This window comes from Strix uralensis, chromosome 14 (assembly GCF_047716275.1).
Source record: "Strix uralensis isolate ZFMK-TIS-50842 chromosome 14, bStrUra1, whole genome shotgun sequence".
Classification (NCBI taxonomy): domain Eukaryota; kingdom Metazoa; phylum Chordata; class Aves; order Strigiformes; family Strigidae; genus Strix; species Strix uralensis.
This window is the reverse complement of record NC_133985.1, coordinates 19,475,737-19,496,506: the sequence shown is the minus strand read 5'-3', so window position 1 is coordinate 19,496,506 and position 20,770 is coordinate 19,475,737. Positions and strand designations below refer to the sequence as shown.

Here is a 20,770-nt window from a genome sequence, read left to right as displayed (position 1 = left end):
TAATTGTAAAAATCCTCAACAGCTTAATCTGCTGTAGCCTTCTTGAGAATTTAATAAGCCTCTCTCATAATAAAATGTGTCAGAAGGGGCAAATATTTTGCTAGCACAGCTTGTAACTGATTGTTTGTGCCATGGTAGCAAGTATTCACACAACAGAAGTACTGTGCAGTCATTTTTAAAAAGAAACATTTGGTTTAGTGGCTTAAGGGCAAGAATTATTACTATATTTTTTAAAATGCATTTACTTTCTCATCCCTACTAGCAATATGTCAATTTTTGTGAGGATTGCATGTTATTCGCCTTAGGAAAAGCAAAATCAACATAATGAAGCAGAACGCAGCTGAGCCGTCTACGGATGCTTGGTTTGGGGGCGGTCGCTGATTTTTCCCTTGCAGTTGCAAAGTGACAATAAGATTTTTGAACCTTTTTGCTTCAGTAAAAAAACAAACTCACGCTTCTGGGGCAGTAGGGCTTTTTGGAATGTAGAATAACGAATGTGTTGCACGCAACTGAACTATTGCCATTGCCGAAATAAATAAGTCTGAGTTATAAACCATACTGAAGGAGCTGATAAAGATCCCACATCCAGAAGGGTCTGCCACCTATTTCAGCCCACTAGTTTGTCCCAACAGTTTCATTCTGCCAAGCAGCTGAATGTCAGCAGAGACGTGAAACATTGGGGTTTTGATGGTGTTAAACTTGACAGACCCCTGCATTTGGCCGAGAATGATGACCCTTTGAAAGCTTGTCTATCCGCAGCTTCTGGGAGATTCATCAGTCATGTTGGAACTTTTGGGTGTTATTAAATGCTGACAAGAAATCTGCCATGATTTTTAGCCTTAGGAAGTAACGTGCACCTTTCTGTTTGCACAGCTACTCAGCCACACAGGGTTCAACATTGTAAGTAGAAATATGAGCTGTAGCAGGGAAATGGTGGCAAATAACTGCTTTGCCAGATTTGGTGAAAACAATTTTGAAGCTGTCTAATTGCATGGAACCAGGGTACAGTGAGTGAGGATCAGCTCTCCTTCCCAAAGAAAGCTGGCGGCTCAGATTAATCTCACATGCCATCAGCAATTCAGCTTCCTCAGAGATCTTGGCTAACTCTGCCAGCAGGAGGAGGCAGACCTGATCAATACAATATTTTAATATCAAAATAATCAGATCCTGGGCAGAGAAAAGGTACCTTCATCCTTTTAAAAAGTATTGTTTTCTGGTAACAGGGAAAAAACACGTAGGCTGTCATAGAAGGAAAGAAAGAAAGCCAATGCCAACAAAAGTATTAAATTTGCTGCACAGTTCACCTTCAAGCACTCTGTGCCAAGTTACAGCATCTCACGCAGTATGCAAAATCCGGGGTTCAGAAGTGGCTGCTGAAGATTACTACAAACTGAGGAGTGGTAGAGAAGATTTCAGCTTTAATTATGAACTTCCTGATATCTCCCCTCCTTCTTTGAAATTCAAGGCACTTCATTTTATTTTTACATAGTTTGGTGTCTGAGATTCCTTTTTATGTTAGTTTAAAAATAACGATGAAAAGGAAAATAATTCTCTTATGAAAATTCATGAGAACAGGCAGAGTTTAGAAGCTGTGTTATTTATTCAGGAGAGCATAATGACTTTTAAAAAACACTAGGATTGTATGTCTATGTGGATTTTTTGTTTTGGTTCTTTTCCTTTCTGTACCTTGCCAGTTTTCATATCGATGCAGCTGTGGAGCGTATGTATTAGGTCTAAAAGTTGCAAATCATTGAGAATTTAGATTCAAAAATAAATTGCCTGTAAGCGTAATAATCTGTTAGCTAAGAATGTAAGGGGACCTTTCAAACGCCATTTTTATGTATTAAAGTGCCCAAAGGCAGAAATTCATGTGCTTCTCTAATGACCTCAATAAATAATCTTACCATTTTTAGTCCAGGAATAAGTAAGGCCAGGTACTAACATCTCAGAAGGATACGTGTACTGAGAGATGTTGATACTGTGCAGAACGAGTTGTCTTGGCAGTTTAACAGTATCCATATTTAAACGCCATATTAGAGCTGTTTAGACACAGACCATGCTGTTGTTTGCACAGCCCTGCTCAAGTAGATGCGTTCGGGGGTTCTCTGACCCAGTGGTGTTGGATCTCAGAAATTACCTGCAGCAGTCGTATGGAATCAGTCAGTCTAACAGACTACAGTTTTTCTGGCCCTCTAGGTCATCAGAATCTATGTCAGCTTTTTCAAATCCTCTGCTCCTTTAAAACACACAAGAAAATAAAAAAGATGAAGATTCCTTCATCTTGCAGAACCAGTAATTTTGACTACCCTGGGCCCCAAGACCCTTTATGCTCTTTTGAGAGTTGGTTGCTAGCTGTACCTGATAGGATCCGTGCAAGAATCTTGAGGGCATTTTCCCTGAAAGATGTGCCAGGATTTTTTTCTTGCAAAATATATTGCTATACCAAAACCCAAAATATATCTTCCCTATATCTAGCTGACAGGTTCCTCCTGGTACATTGTTTCCTCCATGCTTATATTTATACTGCCTTCTCACTGTTGGTGAGAAACAGAGGCTTGACTCTTCCTTGACTCTTCCTCTTCCCTTGGAAATACCTATTTTTCATTTCATTGGAATGACACCTGATACATTTTCACCTCAACAGTCAAGCTTTTCCTTTTCACTCTTCCCTAAATTTTTCATCTTAAACTCTAATATCTTCTGAGTACAGCCTGCTTCCTGAGAACAGTCCTGTGGCTACTGGTGCTCTCCAGCAATGGACAGATTTAATTCCCAATATAATCTCATCGATGTCATTGTTTGAAAGAACAGGAAGCAAGTAGAGTATCCATTTACTGTGGTAGAAAGTCTTGAACAAGCCTCATTCTGCTAGAAAGGTCCCCAGTCACCACCACCCTGCCCCATTAAGAATCTTTGCACATCTACCAAAGCACAGCGAGTAGAGGCCTTTTATTTCTTATGGCTCTTTTAAGCCAGATCTGTTAGGGAGAAGATATGAAGGCAGCAAGAGAAAGTAATCAACAGCCTTAGTACAATCAGATAGTTTAAATTATTTCTTTGAATAATGAAATCAAAGAAAGTGGTAGTATGTAAGTCCAGTGGGATGATGCCTAAATACAAGGCAGCTCTGCATGTTATTATTCTTTGTATGTGAAAGTGTAAATTCCAGGTAGAAAAATTACTCTAATCATACGTCTGTTCTCATTTTACAGTGTTTGTATTAAATAAGGAGTCTGTGTCTAATTCAAGGGATTAGTAGCTTTTTTTTTTCCCAAGATAGTATGTGTAGACTGTTTTCTTCACATAGCTTGACTGGTAGCGGCTCAAGGTATATACAGCTCTTGTGAAAAATATGAAAGCTTATAGAAATGAGGCCAAACTCTCAGCTCTAATGAGCAGAATACAAAAAGGATACAAAGAGAGAAGAAAGCATTTGCCATTTATACTGGCAAATTTCAGGTCTGTCGTTCTTTTCCTCAAGAACAAGAGAAACAGCTTATGCAAAGGCAAGATAGAAACAGCCAGGCACTGCTGGGTTTATCTTTAGTGTGATAAGCTTTCTTCAGGGAGACAAGAACAAACTGTGCACAAGGCACAGAGAAGGTACAGGCAGTACATTTTAAACTCTTTCCACAGTGAATTGTTCCAGCTTCAGGAAACCATTTCAGTTTGCTCTGTCAGAACTCCTTCCAGCTTCTCAGGAAGCACAAACACTTGGTACCTGCTTCGGTGCACTGAACTTTTCAATTTTATTTCAATAGGGCTTAATTGATAAGTACTTGTATGTGACATGGCATTTTGGTTTGATATAAGGTCTGGAAAGAAAGAAAGATGGATGAGGTTAATCCTAATCTTGAGGAATGTCTCCATGTGAGCTGTAATTGAAAACTGATGCACACAACTCTCAGTCACCTGAAGACAAGTTCATCTGGAGAATCCTTGCAGTAGCTGGGCCCACCTGTGGGTGCCCACCTCCAACCTGCAAACCCTGAGGATGGTGACATGGCTTCTGCTGCATGGAAGAAGTCTCTGGAAGAGGTCACGGGGAAGAGGTGGTATTCCATGCAATCAGCCCAACTAGGACCAAAGCTCTGAGGCCTTTCGGACTTCTGGCTTTAGAGCAGAGGGAATAGGAACAAGAGGTTTTGTCCCTGTAGCACTTTACATGTCAAGGTACCTGCAAAGCCCCAAACTCGGGACCTCAAGGTCACTTGTAGCCTGAGATAAAGTGGCATCTAACAAAAACTCCTTTGGGTAAAAAATTGTCTTTTTCTCATCCGATAAAATTACTAAATAGCTTCTAAAGTCCTAAGGAGTAACTTCTACTTACCATCTCCTTCTTCCCAAAACTTGGGCAGGACTTTCAAAATAATAACCTGCCAACTTGAATTCAAAGGAGCCTGATTTATAATTGTACTAAACCCATCAATGCTTAATCTGCTAATTTCCTGTATGTGTATTTGGGAATAACTAGTCTTGAAGAGGAGTAATATACTCTTAATGTTGTAAATTTTCTTCTGGATGAAAAGTCTGAATTGTAGCTCATTTTACATCTTTACTAATACTAAAGTTAATTTACAGCTTCAATTGAATTTGCACTTGGATCATCAAATATAACTACATAAAAGCACAGAATTGGTCTTGCTTATAAAATCTGTTGATATTTTGGTTGTTTCTAGCTGGCAGTGATAAGACAAATATTAATTGAAACAAAAATTTTCTGGTTTAAATTATAATTTCTCAATTGTTTTTCTGAGTCATTTATAGTCATTATTTTATGTAGCAATATTATAAATCTTATTAAAATATAATATGTCCATGTTTTCTGATAAGTTGTTGTCTCAAAATTGAACACTTGATACACTCAATTTGCACATTCTGAATCAAATTTACAAGGTCCCATTTTCAATTTCACGTCTTTATAGACCACCTAATCATATCGTACTATAGTCACCACAGCTTCACGTAGAGGCTCCATCAACAAGAGAAATCAGCTGCAGAGCAGAGACTAAGAGATCATTGTCTTCTTCATAAATACATTAACTAAAATATATCAATGAGTTCAGTAAATGGTAAGAAAATGAACTTTGTGCAATGGTTTGGAAGTAAGTATTGGGTGAAACTAAGCTATCCATTTCATATCGACTCTCACTTCCTACGTTGTGGTTGTGATGCTCTTTGTTGATGCTCTCCAGGTTTCACCCTAAAAGATAAATTATTCCCTTTGAAAAATGCTACTTTAAAATATTTTAAAATTTCAGTTTTCCAAGAGTATTTCAGGGCAAATAAAAATGAAATTATTCATAGTTCTAGGACCTGTATAAAATTTAAAATGAAATGTAAATAAATTGTAAATGTAAATAGACAAGACATCATTTTTGTGCGAGTGACTTTGTTTTGGCCTCTGGCTTTGCCAGAAGTTATTTCCATATATGCTCTTCTGTGCCCTGCTGGAGAGAATTGTTATAAACAAAGATGCAGAGATCCCTAAACACCACAGCCCCTATCGTCCACTCAGAGTTGGTCAGGAATTAAGGCTGTGGATTTCTGGAAAAAATATGGCTCAAAGTAAGATGTTTTCTTTGAGGCATTGAGTTTGATAAACTTTTGCTGAATGAAAGGCAGCGTTCAAACCCCCTAAGCAGGTTGTCTCGGTGCCAAGAGCCAGGAAAGGCTAAGCTTGAGGCACACCTGGAAGCCTTAAAATTTTGGGTGGAGCCAGCTTTCCTAGAGCTTCTGAGCTCCCTTTTCCATAGCCAAAGCTTTGTGCTTGGACGAGCTGTGTGGAAGTGCAGGTGTTTGTGGCTTTGGGCAGGCTGTGCAGCGTGGCTGGCCAGGGCTACCCTGTGTGGTCCTGGCATCTGGCAACCCTGCTGCATTCTCCCTGTTCCTCTGCAAGCAGAACAGATGTACTCTCCCTGTATCTTCACAGGATGTGGTAAGTAGTATGTCTGTGTAATGAGTAACAAAGTTGAGTCAGTGTACATTCTCCCTGCAGTGAAGTGTGGATGTTTTAAAGCACTAAAACTCCTTTATGCATTAAAATGTTAAAAGGCTGAATTCTGTAAAACTTAACTACTCCTTAAATCTTATGCCTTGCAGTGCATCGGTTCACCAGTCTGAAAAGCAAAAGCAGACAGAGTTTGCCTCTCAGTCTTAATACTTGAACAAGTCATTCATGTCTATTTGCTTCTGGAATATTGCAAATACTCAGCCCGCTTGTCCTTACAAATGTGGCAGACTTTTACCCCAGTGGGGAGTTTCTGGTTTGTTCTTTCTGCACAGTTACTTTCTAATGATTTGTAGTAGATACTTTCAACTCTGAGTCTTAAAGCAAGTTGGTTAAGTTGTCAGAAAAAAAAAAAAAGCCTAATTTGCTTTGGCCTGGCTTGCTCCTGACATGTTTATTCTAAAACAAGATGATTAGCATAGCAAAACATGTTCCCAGAGTATGTGAATGTGCACTTCCATTGAGAAGGGATTTGCTGGCTGGCTGCTTGTGGCAGCCAATATTCTTGTCTAGGTTTTAATTTGTTTGTTTGGATGTTTGATGTGTTGTTAGGGGTTATAGGATTGAAAAGCTTCCAAAAGTCTTACCCAGCCTCTCAAAATATCACTCCAGAAAAATACATGTTTACTTTTGGAAAATAGATGTTCTCCCTAGGAAATAGGTGCTTATCTGTATTTTTGGCGGGGGTGTGAAATCTGGGTATCCAGTAAAAACTTTCAGCTATTGCTCACTTGGCCAAGCTGACAAAAATTATTTTTGACGTGCTTCAAATACAGTGTCATTTTGCGCTATTGTTTCTGACAAAATTGTAGCTTGAAAAGAATATATTAATTTTTGAAACCCAGGTTGTTTCTTGCAACCAAAATGGCTGCTGTATGGTGCTGCCAATTACATCACACACACAGAAATTAGGATCGCAGCAGGTTTCTTGCAGCAATCCCCTGCCTTGTTACGCACGTTATATGAAGTGCAGCTAAAATTGCTAACTTCTTCTTTTTAAAAGAATAAAATGCTCTGAGGTGTACTCCACTGTGAACTCTTGTTATTAAATATCACTCTCTCTGAGAGAATAAATTTCCTTTTATTATCAAAAGACAATCCTGAAGAAGAAGGGGGGGCGGGCGGGGGGAGGGAGAATAATGTTTCCTTCAGTATCTGTAAGTGAACTGCTGCAGATCAAGCTCAGGTGAATCCGTTCCAGTCCCAGGCTGAGGGGGAGGCTCTGCTTTCACACACACGGCTTGTGGTTGGCTTCAAGGCAGCTGCAGTGAGAACAGAGTTTAGGCCTAAGGCTGTGCATGTTCTTTTTACTCTCAGTAAAGTGATGGAAGGGGCCACCAGGCTTGATGAGCTGCTGAAACAACTTGAAATGGACAAAATCAGTTACTTCTTTTTTTCTTTTTTTTTTTTAAGTGAGGATGGGAGAGTGGAAAACATCATCAGCTCCAGAAGAATCTTGCAATATGAATCTTGAAGCAACCAAGGCAGGATTAAAGAAATTAAGAGCAGGGAGGGTGTAAGGCTATTGAGAGAGGGACGAGTAGCCATGTCCAGAGTGGGCTGTTCTTCTAAGGTTATAATGTAAAATGTCTGAATGTTGTTTGGTCCACAAGTGCTGTACAATGTATTTTATACTTGCCACTCAGATCCTCAAGATCCTGTGATTTGTTAGGCATCAGTCTAGCTAAAAACTTCAATCTACATTTGATTTTGATGAAGTGCTCATTAGTTCAGTCACTCATCTCCATCCTGCATGCTTTGTGGCTAATGGCTTTGATGACGATGACACTAAATTATGCACTTCAAGTTTAGCATTGCTTAGCTGTTTTTCTATAACTAATCCTAAAACTTTCTTCTTAACAATTTTACATATAGACAAGGGTCTGTCTTTTGAGATTGTGGAAATCAGTCTGTGAAAACGTAAAAAGTCTGCTTTGTGCCATGATCCATCCTTCTGCGGTCTCCAAAGGAGAAGCACAACACCTTTCACATCTGTCTCCCGTCTCTGCTCATTGGTATCTACAGTACTACAAAGATATTTTTGACCCTGAGTTTGTGCGTTTCTAGAAGTGCAGGGCTGCAAGTAAAGTGAACAAGGAAATTTTCTTGTCAAGCTGAAATGCCAAAAGAAATGCCTGTAATTGAAACAGTTCAAGAAAACAAGGTAATCATTACATTTTAGTAACAAAGCATTGTTGGAGGCGAGGGGGCTGCAGAAAAGTCAGTTACTCTGGAAAACTTAAATAAATGGTTTCTACGGCCCCAGCATAAGAGAGCACGTCTGCAGAGTTGTATTTGGGGGTTCCGAGCCAAGCAACCGCCCATCTGCAACATTTAGCATCTGGTATAATGGTAACTCTGCAAGGCAGAAACCTTCTGAAAGAGGGAAAGCTGCTCTATGCATTCTTCAAAATAAGAAAATTTAGTCTTAAATACTAGGCTTCTATTTTCATAGTTATGATATGATTGGATTCCTTCTGTGGACACAAGCTTCTCAGTAGTACTAGTCATCACTGTGACAAAGGTTAGACTTGAAGAAAACTAGAACTGAAATGAAAGAATAAATTTTTATTATTTTAGCAGCTGAATGTGTCATTACATCAGAGTCAGTATTGTGTAGCAAATTGCAAGCTGTAGTGAAATTGCTTTAAAAAATATCTGTATATATTTTTCTAAAACCGTGATGAAGTCATTCAGCGGCGCATTGAAATGTATTTCTAGCTGAACTGTTATATCTTTTTTTACTGTGGTAGGAGAACAGATGGCAGTTATTTTTCTTAACAGTCTCCAGCAAAGCTGATGCGATGCCTTGCCTTCCCTTGTAAGTGCTTTCAAGTGAAAGACAAGTACACATGACCAAAATGAATCTGCATTGTAACATTGACTTGTGGTTTCTAAAGCAAACTTTTAATCAGCTTATAACAGTAGGCTGGTGATAATTACTTAATGTCGTATCAGTCAAGTAGGTCATTATGACAGGAAAATGAGCTATTAATCAGAATCAATTGCACATGTTTTGCAATAAGTTTTTGGAGCAGATGTCTTTTTCATAGACATTTTTAATGCAATAATTGAGTAGTCCATGACTTGAGGACAACTGCAGTCACTCCCATGGTACAAACGCATTTGTAGATTTGGAGATGCTCTCTGTCACTTTATAGCATTCCTAGGGGGACTGTGATTGATCGGAGAAGAACAGCTGTTCAGTAGCTGGCATGTGGAGAGGGCTACTGCATGTACAACGGCAAAGTTGTTTGGTGATTGTATGCATTGTTATAAACATAATATAATGTTTTTCAAAGGATTTTGTTTTAAACTTGTCGCTACCTTAACAGAAACTTGGCAACTCAGAGAAGGCCTGGTGAAAATGTCTCTAAATACAGCCTGATGTCATGTTATTTGCCTGCTTCACCAGAAATGCTGTGTAGTTCAACAAAATGCTCTATTCTTAAGTGAAGTCATTTGTAGTTATAAATCAAAATGAAGCTGCCAAGTATTATAAATCTAGGACTGCCTACCAATGTATGACTTTTTAGATCACCTGATATGATGTGCCACATTATAGAAGCATTGTTAGGAGCTAGATTTAATTTACTTGCTTTAAATTAATACTGTGTTGAAAATCCAGCTTTGCCTTATTCAGAGAAGCTTTCGTTCTTCTGCTTTATACAAGCACATTCAAAAAAACCTGGTGTCTCTTTGTGGGGGTGTCAGCTCTGCACAGCTGTGGGAGATTCAACGTGTTACTGGTAAATGATTAAGAGGCAAGTTGGCATTGGCCTGTCAGCCCTGCACAGCTGTGGGAGATTCAATACTTAAGAGCCAAATAGACATCAGCTGGTCAGCTCTGCTTGGTGAGCTCTGTTTTTGCACAGACTTGGAGAAGTGCTGGTCAGTCCTGTGCTGGCTTGGAGAAGCACCAGCTCTGCTCTGCACAGGCCCAGAGAAGCAGCAAGGCTTGGAGGAGGAACCGGCCTTGGAAGAGAGATAAGAAACTGCCAGGCTGTGCTAAGGTGGATAGAACTGTTTGTGGGAGAGAGGGTTGATGACTGTCTAGTTGCTGATTTGCTTATCATGAAGTGAGAGCTTGAATGAGAGTATAAGCGTTATTGTATGAGTATGTATTAATGTAAGAAGAAAAAAACATTTAAAGAAAACAAACAGCCCTTGCCCTGCAGAAAGAAAGAACACTGTGACGTGTGAATTATTTTGGCTGCTACACCTTACTACAACTTAATACAACTTAGTACAACTTATTTAAATTTAATACATCTCTTATTTTACAGCCTTCGACAAAAGAAAGGAAACTTGGCTCAGAAGCACTGGGCTGGACCAGCTAACATTGCCAAGTGCAAGCCTTGCCCAGTGACGCATGCCAACGCTGTCTGTGGATCTGATGGACATACATATACTACCAAGGTAAGTTCTGCTTGTCACCTGAAATCCTGTCACCAGTGGTCATCCAGGCTGTAGCATGAAGATGAAATAGCTTTCATTAATAGGCAGTGTTAAATTACAGTCTACTTTAGTTTTGGAATATTGTGTATTTTGTGTAAGAAATGATGATAAATGTAGATTTTTACATATTTGACAAACAGCAAGTCAGAATGACAAATCAGAATCTTATGACTCTCATGATTCATGTTTCTCTAAATAGCTCGTTCTTGCTAATGAAGTAGAACACTTTCAATATTGATGATGCAACAGAAGAAATTCATTTGATCAGATTGGCTTGTTCAGACAAGAGGATTTTGAGATAGTTCTTGTTTTTAAGATTTGGTCTCCAGATGGTAAAATAACTTGGCAGTGTCATTGTTCTGTGAAAGACTTTTTAAAATTAATTAATTATTTTGTTTCCAGGCTGTGTGGGTGACATATTACAATTCATTTAAACCACAGTTTTAATAGGTTTGTCTGTGAGATGCAACATATATGATACCTTTAAAAAAAAAAAAAAAATCCCATAGCGCAATAACGCAGTGGGGTTAAATTGGCTCATTGTTATATTGAAAATGTGATCACCTTAGGGCTTGACTTGATAAAAGAAACTGGCTTCACAGCCATTCAACAGTCCAGATCTCCCATTATCAAATAAAGCCTTCCGTGTCTCAGATACATGTTCCATAAACAGCACGTCAGGCGCTGGAAGTTGTGTTTAGGGAATATCCCTAAGGTTTTCTTCTCTTCCTGCATGCAAGGTAAGGTTTGACATCCAGTAAAACTACCTTTTAAAATCCAAAAATAGCCCCCCAAAAATCCAGGAAAATAAAGTGATTGGGGGAAAAAGTTCTCTGCTGTGATGTAACAGTGATGATGATACTGCAGCTACATTATCTTCTCAGCTGGGCAACTTGAATTTTTCATCCATTAATGAACACAAATCTTAAAATGCTGCCATGGCTAATTCATGTAAGTCTCTCTTCTATTCTGGCTGAAGGATTTGCATGGCCAAAGGAGAAAATCAGCAGAAACTCTCTCATCTTTGCACAGATAGTCTGCAGAAAAAGGGCTCCAATTGCCTGTTAAGCAAGCTACTCTTTAATACTTGCTAGGAGTATGTAATGTGGTAATTTAGTATTGGTATTTAGGATTAGAACTGGGCTCATTTTGAAAACAACTTTTTCTGTCTGAAAAGATACTCTGTAGTAAACAGCTTTCATTGCATATTCTGTCATCCTATTGAACTAATTTCTGTGCTTCTTACCTGCATCTGTTAGCTCTGAGTCTTTTTTTGACCTATATTTCTTACCATAAGATCCAAATGGTTTTCATCAGAAATTCTGCCAATGTTATAAAGTCACCAAACTATTGTGACACTGATATAAGCCTGATAGCTATAATGAAGGCATCAAACAGTTCCTGTTGCTGACGTGCCTGACTATCAGACATACCTCCTAGAAGTTGCCTCTCTTTGAGTGGTATTATTTTTTTTAAAGGGCTTTTAAAACATTTATTCTGAAGCAACTTAGTCTTATCTTCATTTATTGTGCATTTAACTATCAATTGTTCCTGTCCTAGCAATTGAAAATTACAGTATATTGTTGGTCTCTCAAGTGCAGCAACTTTTCCACAAATTTTGTCCGTGTTCTTTACCACTGCCTGGGGAAGGTAGGCTTTCAGTGCTTTTTGAGTCCTGTTCCACAGGAGCGATTGCTTGTCACATTGCATAGTAGTAGTTGCTTTTTCTAGGTGGTTTTTTTTTTTTTTGATTGAAGGCTCCTCCAGTGTCATGCTGATTGGTAATCTTTCTGTAATATCCAGTCCTAGTGAGAGGATACACATTTGCTTAACCTTTACGCAGCATCAAGGATATGTTTATAGCAGTACTATTGTTCTTTGCTGTATACAGTACGTTGTAAATCTGTATGTTATTACAGTAACCTCTAGAACATCATTGTCTCTCTACAATTTCTTCTAAAAGCTCTGCTACATTGATGTTGTTTTTAATTTTTTTCTTTCTTTTTTAAAAAAAAGAACAAATTTTGGTAAGTGAACTGAAAATACTTTAGGCAGAGCATTAAAACTAAATGGTATGTTTTAATCTCCTAACAAGTAACTTTTTGTTATGGTCAGTAATGATCATGGATTTCTGGTGCTTTTATGAACAGAATACAACTGCTTCCCTCAAATTCACCATTAGTTTTCACCAGATAATGTGATCCTTCTTTCTCGCCCTTAGGTCACTAAAATCACAGCTTTTCTTTGGCAATTTTCTTTCACATGCAGTGCTGTTGGGAAGTGTTATTTTTGGCACTGCAGTGCTGGCATGTTCTAGTATTGACTGTGAAAATGCGAAAAGGTGGACATTTGAGTGTGGGCAAATACCACTCTACTCTGCATATGTTATGTTTTCGTATCTGGTTCTGCATCTGCTGCTTGGTGGATGTGTAATGATACGCTGGACAAATTAAAGGATTCTTGCTAAGCTTGTCAACCAAAGATGGAGAGTAACCATTTCAGGGGAAAGAAGTCTTCTGAGGTTGTATATTGGCCATCTACTCCCACAGGCAGACAGGCAGTATACACATACACACCAGCAGTTTGATCCCTCTTGGCCCAGTTTTATTTTTGCTTTTTCCTGACAGCGCAGCAGGGGATTAGGCAGAAGAGAAGGTTTGTGCTTAGATTTCATGGCCTGGCAGAACAGCATCAAAGACTTTCACTAATGACGGGGGTTACCATTCAACGCTGTCAGTAATGTTTGTACTGGGATTGCTCTTTCCATACTCTAAACTGTTAGCCGAGGTAAAAATGAATGAAAAGGAAAGGATACAACAAAAGTATGACTGATTGATAAAATGCGGATCAAACTTGGGTGTCAATAAATGCACAGTAATTCACATTAAAAGAAAATAACCAGATATACACATCACAGGCTCTCATTTAGCCACTTAATCTCAGAATAATTCTGGCTGTTTCTCGGAAGACATTGTAATGATCACCGCCAGGCAAAAATGCAAATAATGTGTTAAAAAAAGGAATTGAGAACAAGCACAAACCATTATTATGTTTCTCTGTAAATGCCTGGACTCCTCATTGCCTTCATTTATCATCACTTCATCTCCAAGTTGACATGGTAGAACTACACAATGCTCAGAGAAGGGCAGTAATGGCTGCCAGAGGTGTGGAACCTTCAAGGAAGCACAAAATTAGCTAGAACGCTTCAGCATGATTATACATGAAGTCATGACTAATATTGGAAGAGGAATGTTGTACTTCATAATACAAGACCTAATGAAATTATAAATCAGGTTTCAAAACACAGAAATATTGTTGTTTTTTTCAGCTCAAAATAAAATTGTGAAATTCACTGCAGCACAGTATTGTGCAGGCCAAAGATATAAATGAGATTTGTATAAATCCATGGGGAATGGATCCACTGCGGGCTGGTAAACCTCCAGCGTGCCAAATCCCTAATCCAGTGATGACCAGAAGCTGGGATGATTTGTTCTGTTTCTAATCTGCTCTTTCTTTTACTCCTTTGTAGTTTTCTTACTTCTAAGGGTCTGCAACTTGGCAGGATACTAGGCTGAGGGATCAGAGGGCTGAACTAATGTGATTCTTGGATTCTTATGCAAAAGTAGAGACATCCATATCTTTAGATAAGGCAAGCTGATAATGGAGCTAGCATACTACATCAAAAGTAATTCTCTTTAAGAAAGGAGCATATTCCTCTTCCATTTCAACTTTGACTTCATTTGAAATTTCTCTTTAAACAGGTCCTAAGTATTCCTTACATCACTGTTTGGCATTTTTAGTTTCTACCCCTTCAAAGTTTAGTTTCAGACTTTAAAGTAAAATTAAGACTGCAGAACTTGATCTGGAAGGATGTTCAACAGAGCTTGAGGAATGTGGAGGACTTTGATTTGTTCTCTTTTTATGAAAACTTCAAGAAATCTTTAAGGATTCAATTTTAGGAAAGTAACATAAAATGCATTTTTAGTTGTTGTTCTTTTAAATGACGCCTTAGTCATTCCTGACTGGATAATAAAAACTTCCACTCCTAAAAGCTATATGGCAAAATAACAAAAGCATTATCATCTTGCTGGCTTGCACTGCTTGATAATCCTCAGACTGTTACACTCTTTGTTCTAATGCTTTCTGTGGAGACTACATTTTGAAAGAAATCATTTTGCTTATGTTAATTATAGTGCTGGTGATTCTGGGAACTGACTGTGCCCATCCACCTCAATTATAAGGGATTAGGATTCTCTGAAAGCAGCCATTTGCAGAGCAGTAGAGGAAATGTTATTGGCCCAGCAGAAACATGGGCTATGTGGCATATTCCTGAGGACTCTTACTGCAGTGTGGTGTTATTCCTGGATGTCTCTAGAGGTGCTCAGTAACTGATACTGTGAGTAAAAAACAGTGAAACAGAATCATGGATCCTTGCTCGTGTTAACATGTTGGGTTAACAGCAGGTCCAAGCATCCTCAGTAAGTCAGTGCAGCAGACTTTCTTAAGGTTTTCTAACTGAATGGCTTTTCCTCAAAAGCAACTTTATTTTTCAGTTAGTGAAATTTTCTTCATGAAGAAAGACATGCCTAGAGGCAAGAATTCCTTGATAAAATTGGGGAAAGTGATCCAACCCAAAGCACTCAATAATACAAGGGTCATAGGAAAAAAAATATAAAATATGAACCACCACATGTAAGCTTACTGGTTTAGATAGGGGCTCAGGATTTTTAACTTGTTCTCTCAGTTCCATGAAATACATGGAAGCCTTCAGCCTCTCAAGTAACTTATTGAGGGCTAGTCAAAGGAATCTTTTTATCTTTTTCACATTCCATTGGAAAATATGCAAAGGTGTTAGTTTCCACTGGAAAGGAAAATGGGAAAATGTTAAAAAGTACGAGAAGTCCATGGCCAGATCTTGTGCTAAAAGGGATTTAAGTGTCACACTATCACAATAGGAGACACAAGGTGCTGAGTACTCTGATGGATCTTAAGTTGATTTAGCTTCATATGTGGGAGTTGTACTGCTTGAAAAATCTCACCACCTGTTAGGCATTAAACCTTGCTGGTTCTTTTTTTTGAAGTGTCTTCAAAACTTGTTGATCTGGGTTATTTCATCTGCTTCACAGAAGTGCTAAAGTTGAAGGGGGTGAAGATGTTTGGCTGTGGCGTGCGGTAGTTTTTTTTTGTTCTTGTTTTTTTTTTCCAGATGACAAACTAATTCTGAGCGATAGGAATCTTTAGTCACATCAATGCTTGTGCATTACAGAATTTGAACACAGCTGTGGCCTGTATGTACTCAGTCCTCATACCCTGCTTCCAGCAATTATTCCTAGCATTTTTTTGGACTTGCATAATTTCTGGAAACTTTAGAAACTCTCTATCACCCTTTCCTGTTAACTTTGGACTCTATGGGCTTTAGGTTTGTCAGAAATTTTAGAGAGTCTCTAGTTAATGCTTGAAATGCAAATATTTTAAAATGTGTACTCTCTGTCCCATAATACAAAACTTTGTAAAGAGAAATTACTGTTTCCTTGGCATAATGGCTCTATTTAATACTCTGACAATACAAAGTACTTCCATAGTATGTTGCAGTCACAGTTTTCAAAGCTCTTTAAAGTACTAATGAATTAAGCTTAAGAGGTAAGTAAGCCCTGTAAAGAGTGCTTATATAATTAGTTAATGTTTTTGTCAGCAACACATTAAGAAGAATAACTCTGTAGCTGTCAGTTTTACAGGAAGTTTAATTAAGCTAGTTAATAAAGCAATTACCTGAACATGACAATGACTGCACTTAACTAATCAAAAAATGAAAACAAGGATGTTCTTAAATTACAAAACATACCACCTCAATGACTAATGGTCCCTTCAAAGATGGAAAGGTACATTGGTATAATTATTATGTTTCTAATTAGGTGCATTGTTGTTCTGCAAATTTTAATTAAGTCATTGCAAACTAATTAAGTCCATGATCATGTCTCTTTTTTTGTTTGAAAATGGAAAAATCACCTCCTGTTGTCATAACATTAGGTAACAAATTTGATACTAAGGGATGTGCAAGAGAAATAATTTTCCAACAGTCTTGAAATGGGAGAAAAAATAATGACCAAAATAACAAGACACGATTAGTTAAATCTGTGCAATGTGAGGACTGCTACGTTTAATTAGGAGGAGTCTGTATTCAGAAGCACAATTAACAAGTATTTGTTAAAGTGTCCAAGTGTTGAGTATTTAGTGCAACATGGTTTGTTTTTTCATAATCCAACTGTCGGCTGGATTCCCTGTCCTCTAGGTGTGGGGTGCTGTGATCCAGCTGTGGTTTTGCACAGCTTTCCCTGTCTGTGGTTTGTCCAAGGGATGACTCAGCCTTTCCTGATGGAAAACAAGATACACAGCAGAGGCTTAGCAAGCGTTAAGACCTGTCTTGTCCTCAGTTAGATGAAGAATTGGATTAAATTCTGTGTTAACTTTCAGCATTGGTTTGGTTTTGTAAGGAAAAATTAAGGAAATAAGAGGTGGGAGGTGGAAGGAAAGACAGGAAGAGTAAGACAAGGTAGGGTATGGTTAAATCCACGGAGAAGAAAATTCAGTCATCCTTATGCATTTGCTCCCTGTACAAAGTTTAAAGATTGCTGGTGAGAGGTACAAACATAAATTATTCTTTCCTCTCCCCCTCCTCTCTTTCTTAATTTTCTTATTTTTAACTGATGGACTCTGAGTTCAGAGTCTAGGCCTGGGGTAGTCTATCATGGCTTGAAACCTGGATATGGTAGGTCTGGTAGATTACCCAGTTCTTCCACTGACCCGTGTTGTGATTCTGGCCAGTTTGTGTTTTCCTCATTCATAGTTTGGAAAGATCTGGACTCTCTCCCTTAATAAAATACTGGAAGAGTTACTTTGAAGTCATGATGAAAGAAGCCTGCATGATTTAGGGGTTGCGGGGATATGATGACAATGTTTGTTTGTGTTAAATGTGTCTGTATAAGACGTGACAGCACCATTCCTAAGTTTCCTGGAGTTTTCTGATCGAGCTGGTTGAGATTTTTAATGGAGTATTACAATATCTTTTCGTGGAAATCAACAGGCTTCATGGGATGGGACTGTTCTGATGAAGTTTTCTACAGGAAGAATGTTTTACAGCATCATTACTACTTCTTTATGCCAGTAGTAGGTTTTCAACATTCATTCCTATTTCATTATTTGATTCATTTTGTTGCAGGGGGTTTACTATCTGTAGTAATACATCTGGTGTGAGGCTTTCAGCATTACTGACTCTATTTTCACAAACAGCAACAGGGAAACTCCAGAGGTCTGTGGGAGAACTAGAATTTGCCTAATGCCAAGAACCTTTGTAGATCCCTCGTTTGACTTGGGCACATCTCGCTACTGTATTCCCAACAAGGTAGATGTTTCCTCAGCCCATAGTCTGGGCCAGTGAGACTGGAGTCCTATAATCCAAAAGCTATGTGAGGCTGTTATTGCATAATCAAGTCATAAATAATAAGCTTTGTCTCTCAGAAGGCAAAATACAGAGCTCTGTACTGTGCCTACCACAGCTCCGCAGTTTGACTTGAAGCATGAGGTGAGCGGTTATTTTGATGAAGTGCTGTTTATCCCAAAGACATCCTGTTGTGTTGTTTTTTTTTTTTTCTCTGCATGGTCTCAAGGAATGAGCAGAGAATCAGGAATAAGGTAGACCTCAATTCTTACGTACCTTGTAATCCATGCCAATGTCTTAAGATAGTTCTGTCTAAGGGGTATTTTTGAATATGCTCAAAACCCAACATTTATCTTTTGGTCAATGTACTCAAAAAATGGCTTTCTGTCTCCTACGTTCTCTCCAGTGCTGCCTCGTAGGGGTGTTTTGGCCACAAATAAACAATCCAGGACAGATCTGTGCTGTGCCCTGGTTAGGGTAACCTTTATTAAGCTCTGAGGGAGCTGAGAAGTACAACTTTTGAACTCTGCTCAAATAACCATGCAGTTCAGTAAATTCCTGAGCTTCCTTTCAAATCCCATTTAGTTTTATGTTGAAGTGGAGAAGCTTTTGCTTCTCAATGGTGTCAGATAGTAAATTCAAAATTCTGAGCAATCCTCTACCAATTTTATATCCTAACTGGGAAAAACCAGGCCTGCATAACCATTGATCTGTGCATTGTGGCTACTTCTGGGACAGCTTCCCAGCTAAACCCCATGAATATATACATATTTGCAAGATTTTTCACCTGGTGTAGTACAAATTGTGAGAACAGCCCAAACAGAGGCTTCTGCAGTGAATCAACAGATAGAGGAAAAAACAAAGAGCTCTGGACAATTTGTACAGGGTAAGGGCTGCTTTTTTGTATTGCCAGGTTTGAGATCCCAGGAATTAATGAGAAATTGCTGTGGCCCAAGACATGATGTTCTTTCAGAGACTGCTTGTTGCTATCCCTTTAGTCTTTGCATTAACGAAGACTCCTTCTGTTGCTATCCCTTTAGTCTTTGCGTTAATGAAGACTCCTTCTCCAGTTCTGCAAACACAGATTGGAAAAAAAAAAAAAAGACAATAAATCTCTTTAATCCCATGAAGAATTCTCTCATACAGAGGAAAGTGATTGGTTTTGTGGGAAACTGGCTACTGAAAAGTCTGTTAAATCCACAGGTCAGTGCTGGAAAGGGAAGGGGGTTGCTTTGGTTCTCCTGGAGGCTGGTGATCTCATATCCTGCATAAAGGCAGGAGAAACAAATATTGGGGGTGTTTTGGGAACAGAGTTAGATGGATCACAGCTTGGTTTTGTTCTTCCTTTGTATAACTTCTTTTAAGAGAGATTAGTTAAAAATTCTTACCACTTTGATTTGTACTGGGGCCGGTGAGCAAAAGGCCCTGACAGAAAGCAAAATCTATCCGAAGTTGTATCTCCAAGTTTTAACAACTATGGGTTAAGCAAGTTGGTCTAATTGGGGTATGGCAGTGTTTATCTCCTTTCCATAACCTTGCCTAGCAGGGAAAGGATATTTTTAGTTTGTTTCTTCATATTCTAACATTGCTCAGTCCAAAACAATTTGTCTTTGCACAGACTGGGTTCTTTGCGATTAACATATTTTGTCAGTTTCTAAATCCATATTTTCTTCTTTAATTTCTGAATCTGTTATTTTACCACAGTTAAGGCTTGTCAGGGTTGAATGTTTTAATTATCAAGTTAAGCCCACAGAACCTGGGGGAAATTGCAGTAAAATGTCTCTATTAGGCATGTTGCTGCAAGTGGTAATTCATTCTTCATGTTTTGGTAACTTTAGAGCAGTGTTTTTTTCTATACTAAACTCCCTAAAAAAACCACTCAATATGTAGCTGCAGCAGTGCTATATAAATACCATGCTGGGAAATGCAGTATAAGAACCTGTGCAAAATAAAATAACCTTCAGATTTCCAACAAATGTGCACCATCGCTGAGTGACAAGAAGAGAAGTAGTTTCAGGCAGCATAAGGTTGCTTCTCTCGCATCCAACTCACATTCTTTACAAGCCAGTTTTCCTAAATGGTTCTGATAATAATCATACAGCTCTGTAAAGAAAGAGCTCATCTTTTTGGTGCTGCAGAAGTGCAGGATTTTGTGGTTGTTGTCTTGAGTTTCACCAGTACTCCCACAGGATAATAAACTGAATAACTCAAAAGTAGTACACTATTTTGGGGCTTTTAAGCTTTTTATTAATTGCATTAATTTAAATGGACTAGAATTCAATTGATAGGATTCACTTAAATGTATCTTCCTTAAATTGGATATATTCATTTGATGTTTACCCACTAAGAGTCTCTAGAACTCTTAGTAATCGGACCTGCCGTATGATAATGCAGCTTTTCATGTTTACATGTTAGTTGTTACCAGATTACCCAAAAAAACCCTATATAGGGGGAGTGGAGGATGGTGTGTGTGGGCGAGTCGTATGTGTGTAAAATACTCTTTGCCGAGGTATTGACAAACAACAGCGAATATTTTGGGGTTTTGTTACAGCAATTTGTAGCATGCTAAAATAATTTTAATCTAGTTTCTTATTTCATTCTGGTTTTGGTGTTTTGTGGGGGTTTTGGTTTTGTTTTTTTAAAGTGGGGAGGGCTGACTTTCTTTACATAGCAAACTCCAATGCTGAAGAAGGGCAATTCATTGCAGGAAACTTTTGCTCACTATGCCTTTGTGATTTGCCCACATATGCTTCTCTTTGAGGGATGAAATAATGTTTAGAATGTCACTGATTTTTTCCTTCCCGTTTACAAGCTTCTACAGTGTTTTTATTTAGGCACCCAGGTAACTACTGCCAGTAATTAGAAGT

The 20,770-nt window shown here is 38.4% G+C and overlaps 1 protein-coding gene across 1 annotated transcript in view; it reads left to right on the top strand.

Annotated features, from left to right (window-relative positions):
- SPOCK1 (SPARC (osteonectin), cwcv and kazal like domains proteoglycan 1) overlaps window positions 1-20,770 on the top strand; it is a 322,590-nt gene that overhangs the window by 208,665 nt on the left and 93,155 nt on the right. The window contains exon 5 of the mRNA XM_074883470.1: window positions 10,297-10,429. Coding sequence (XP_074739571.1) covers window positions 10,297-10,429 — 133 coding nt within the window. The remainder of the gene's footprint in view (window positions 1-10,296; window positions 10,430-20,770) is intronic.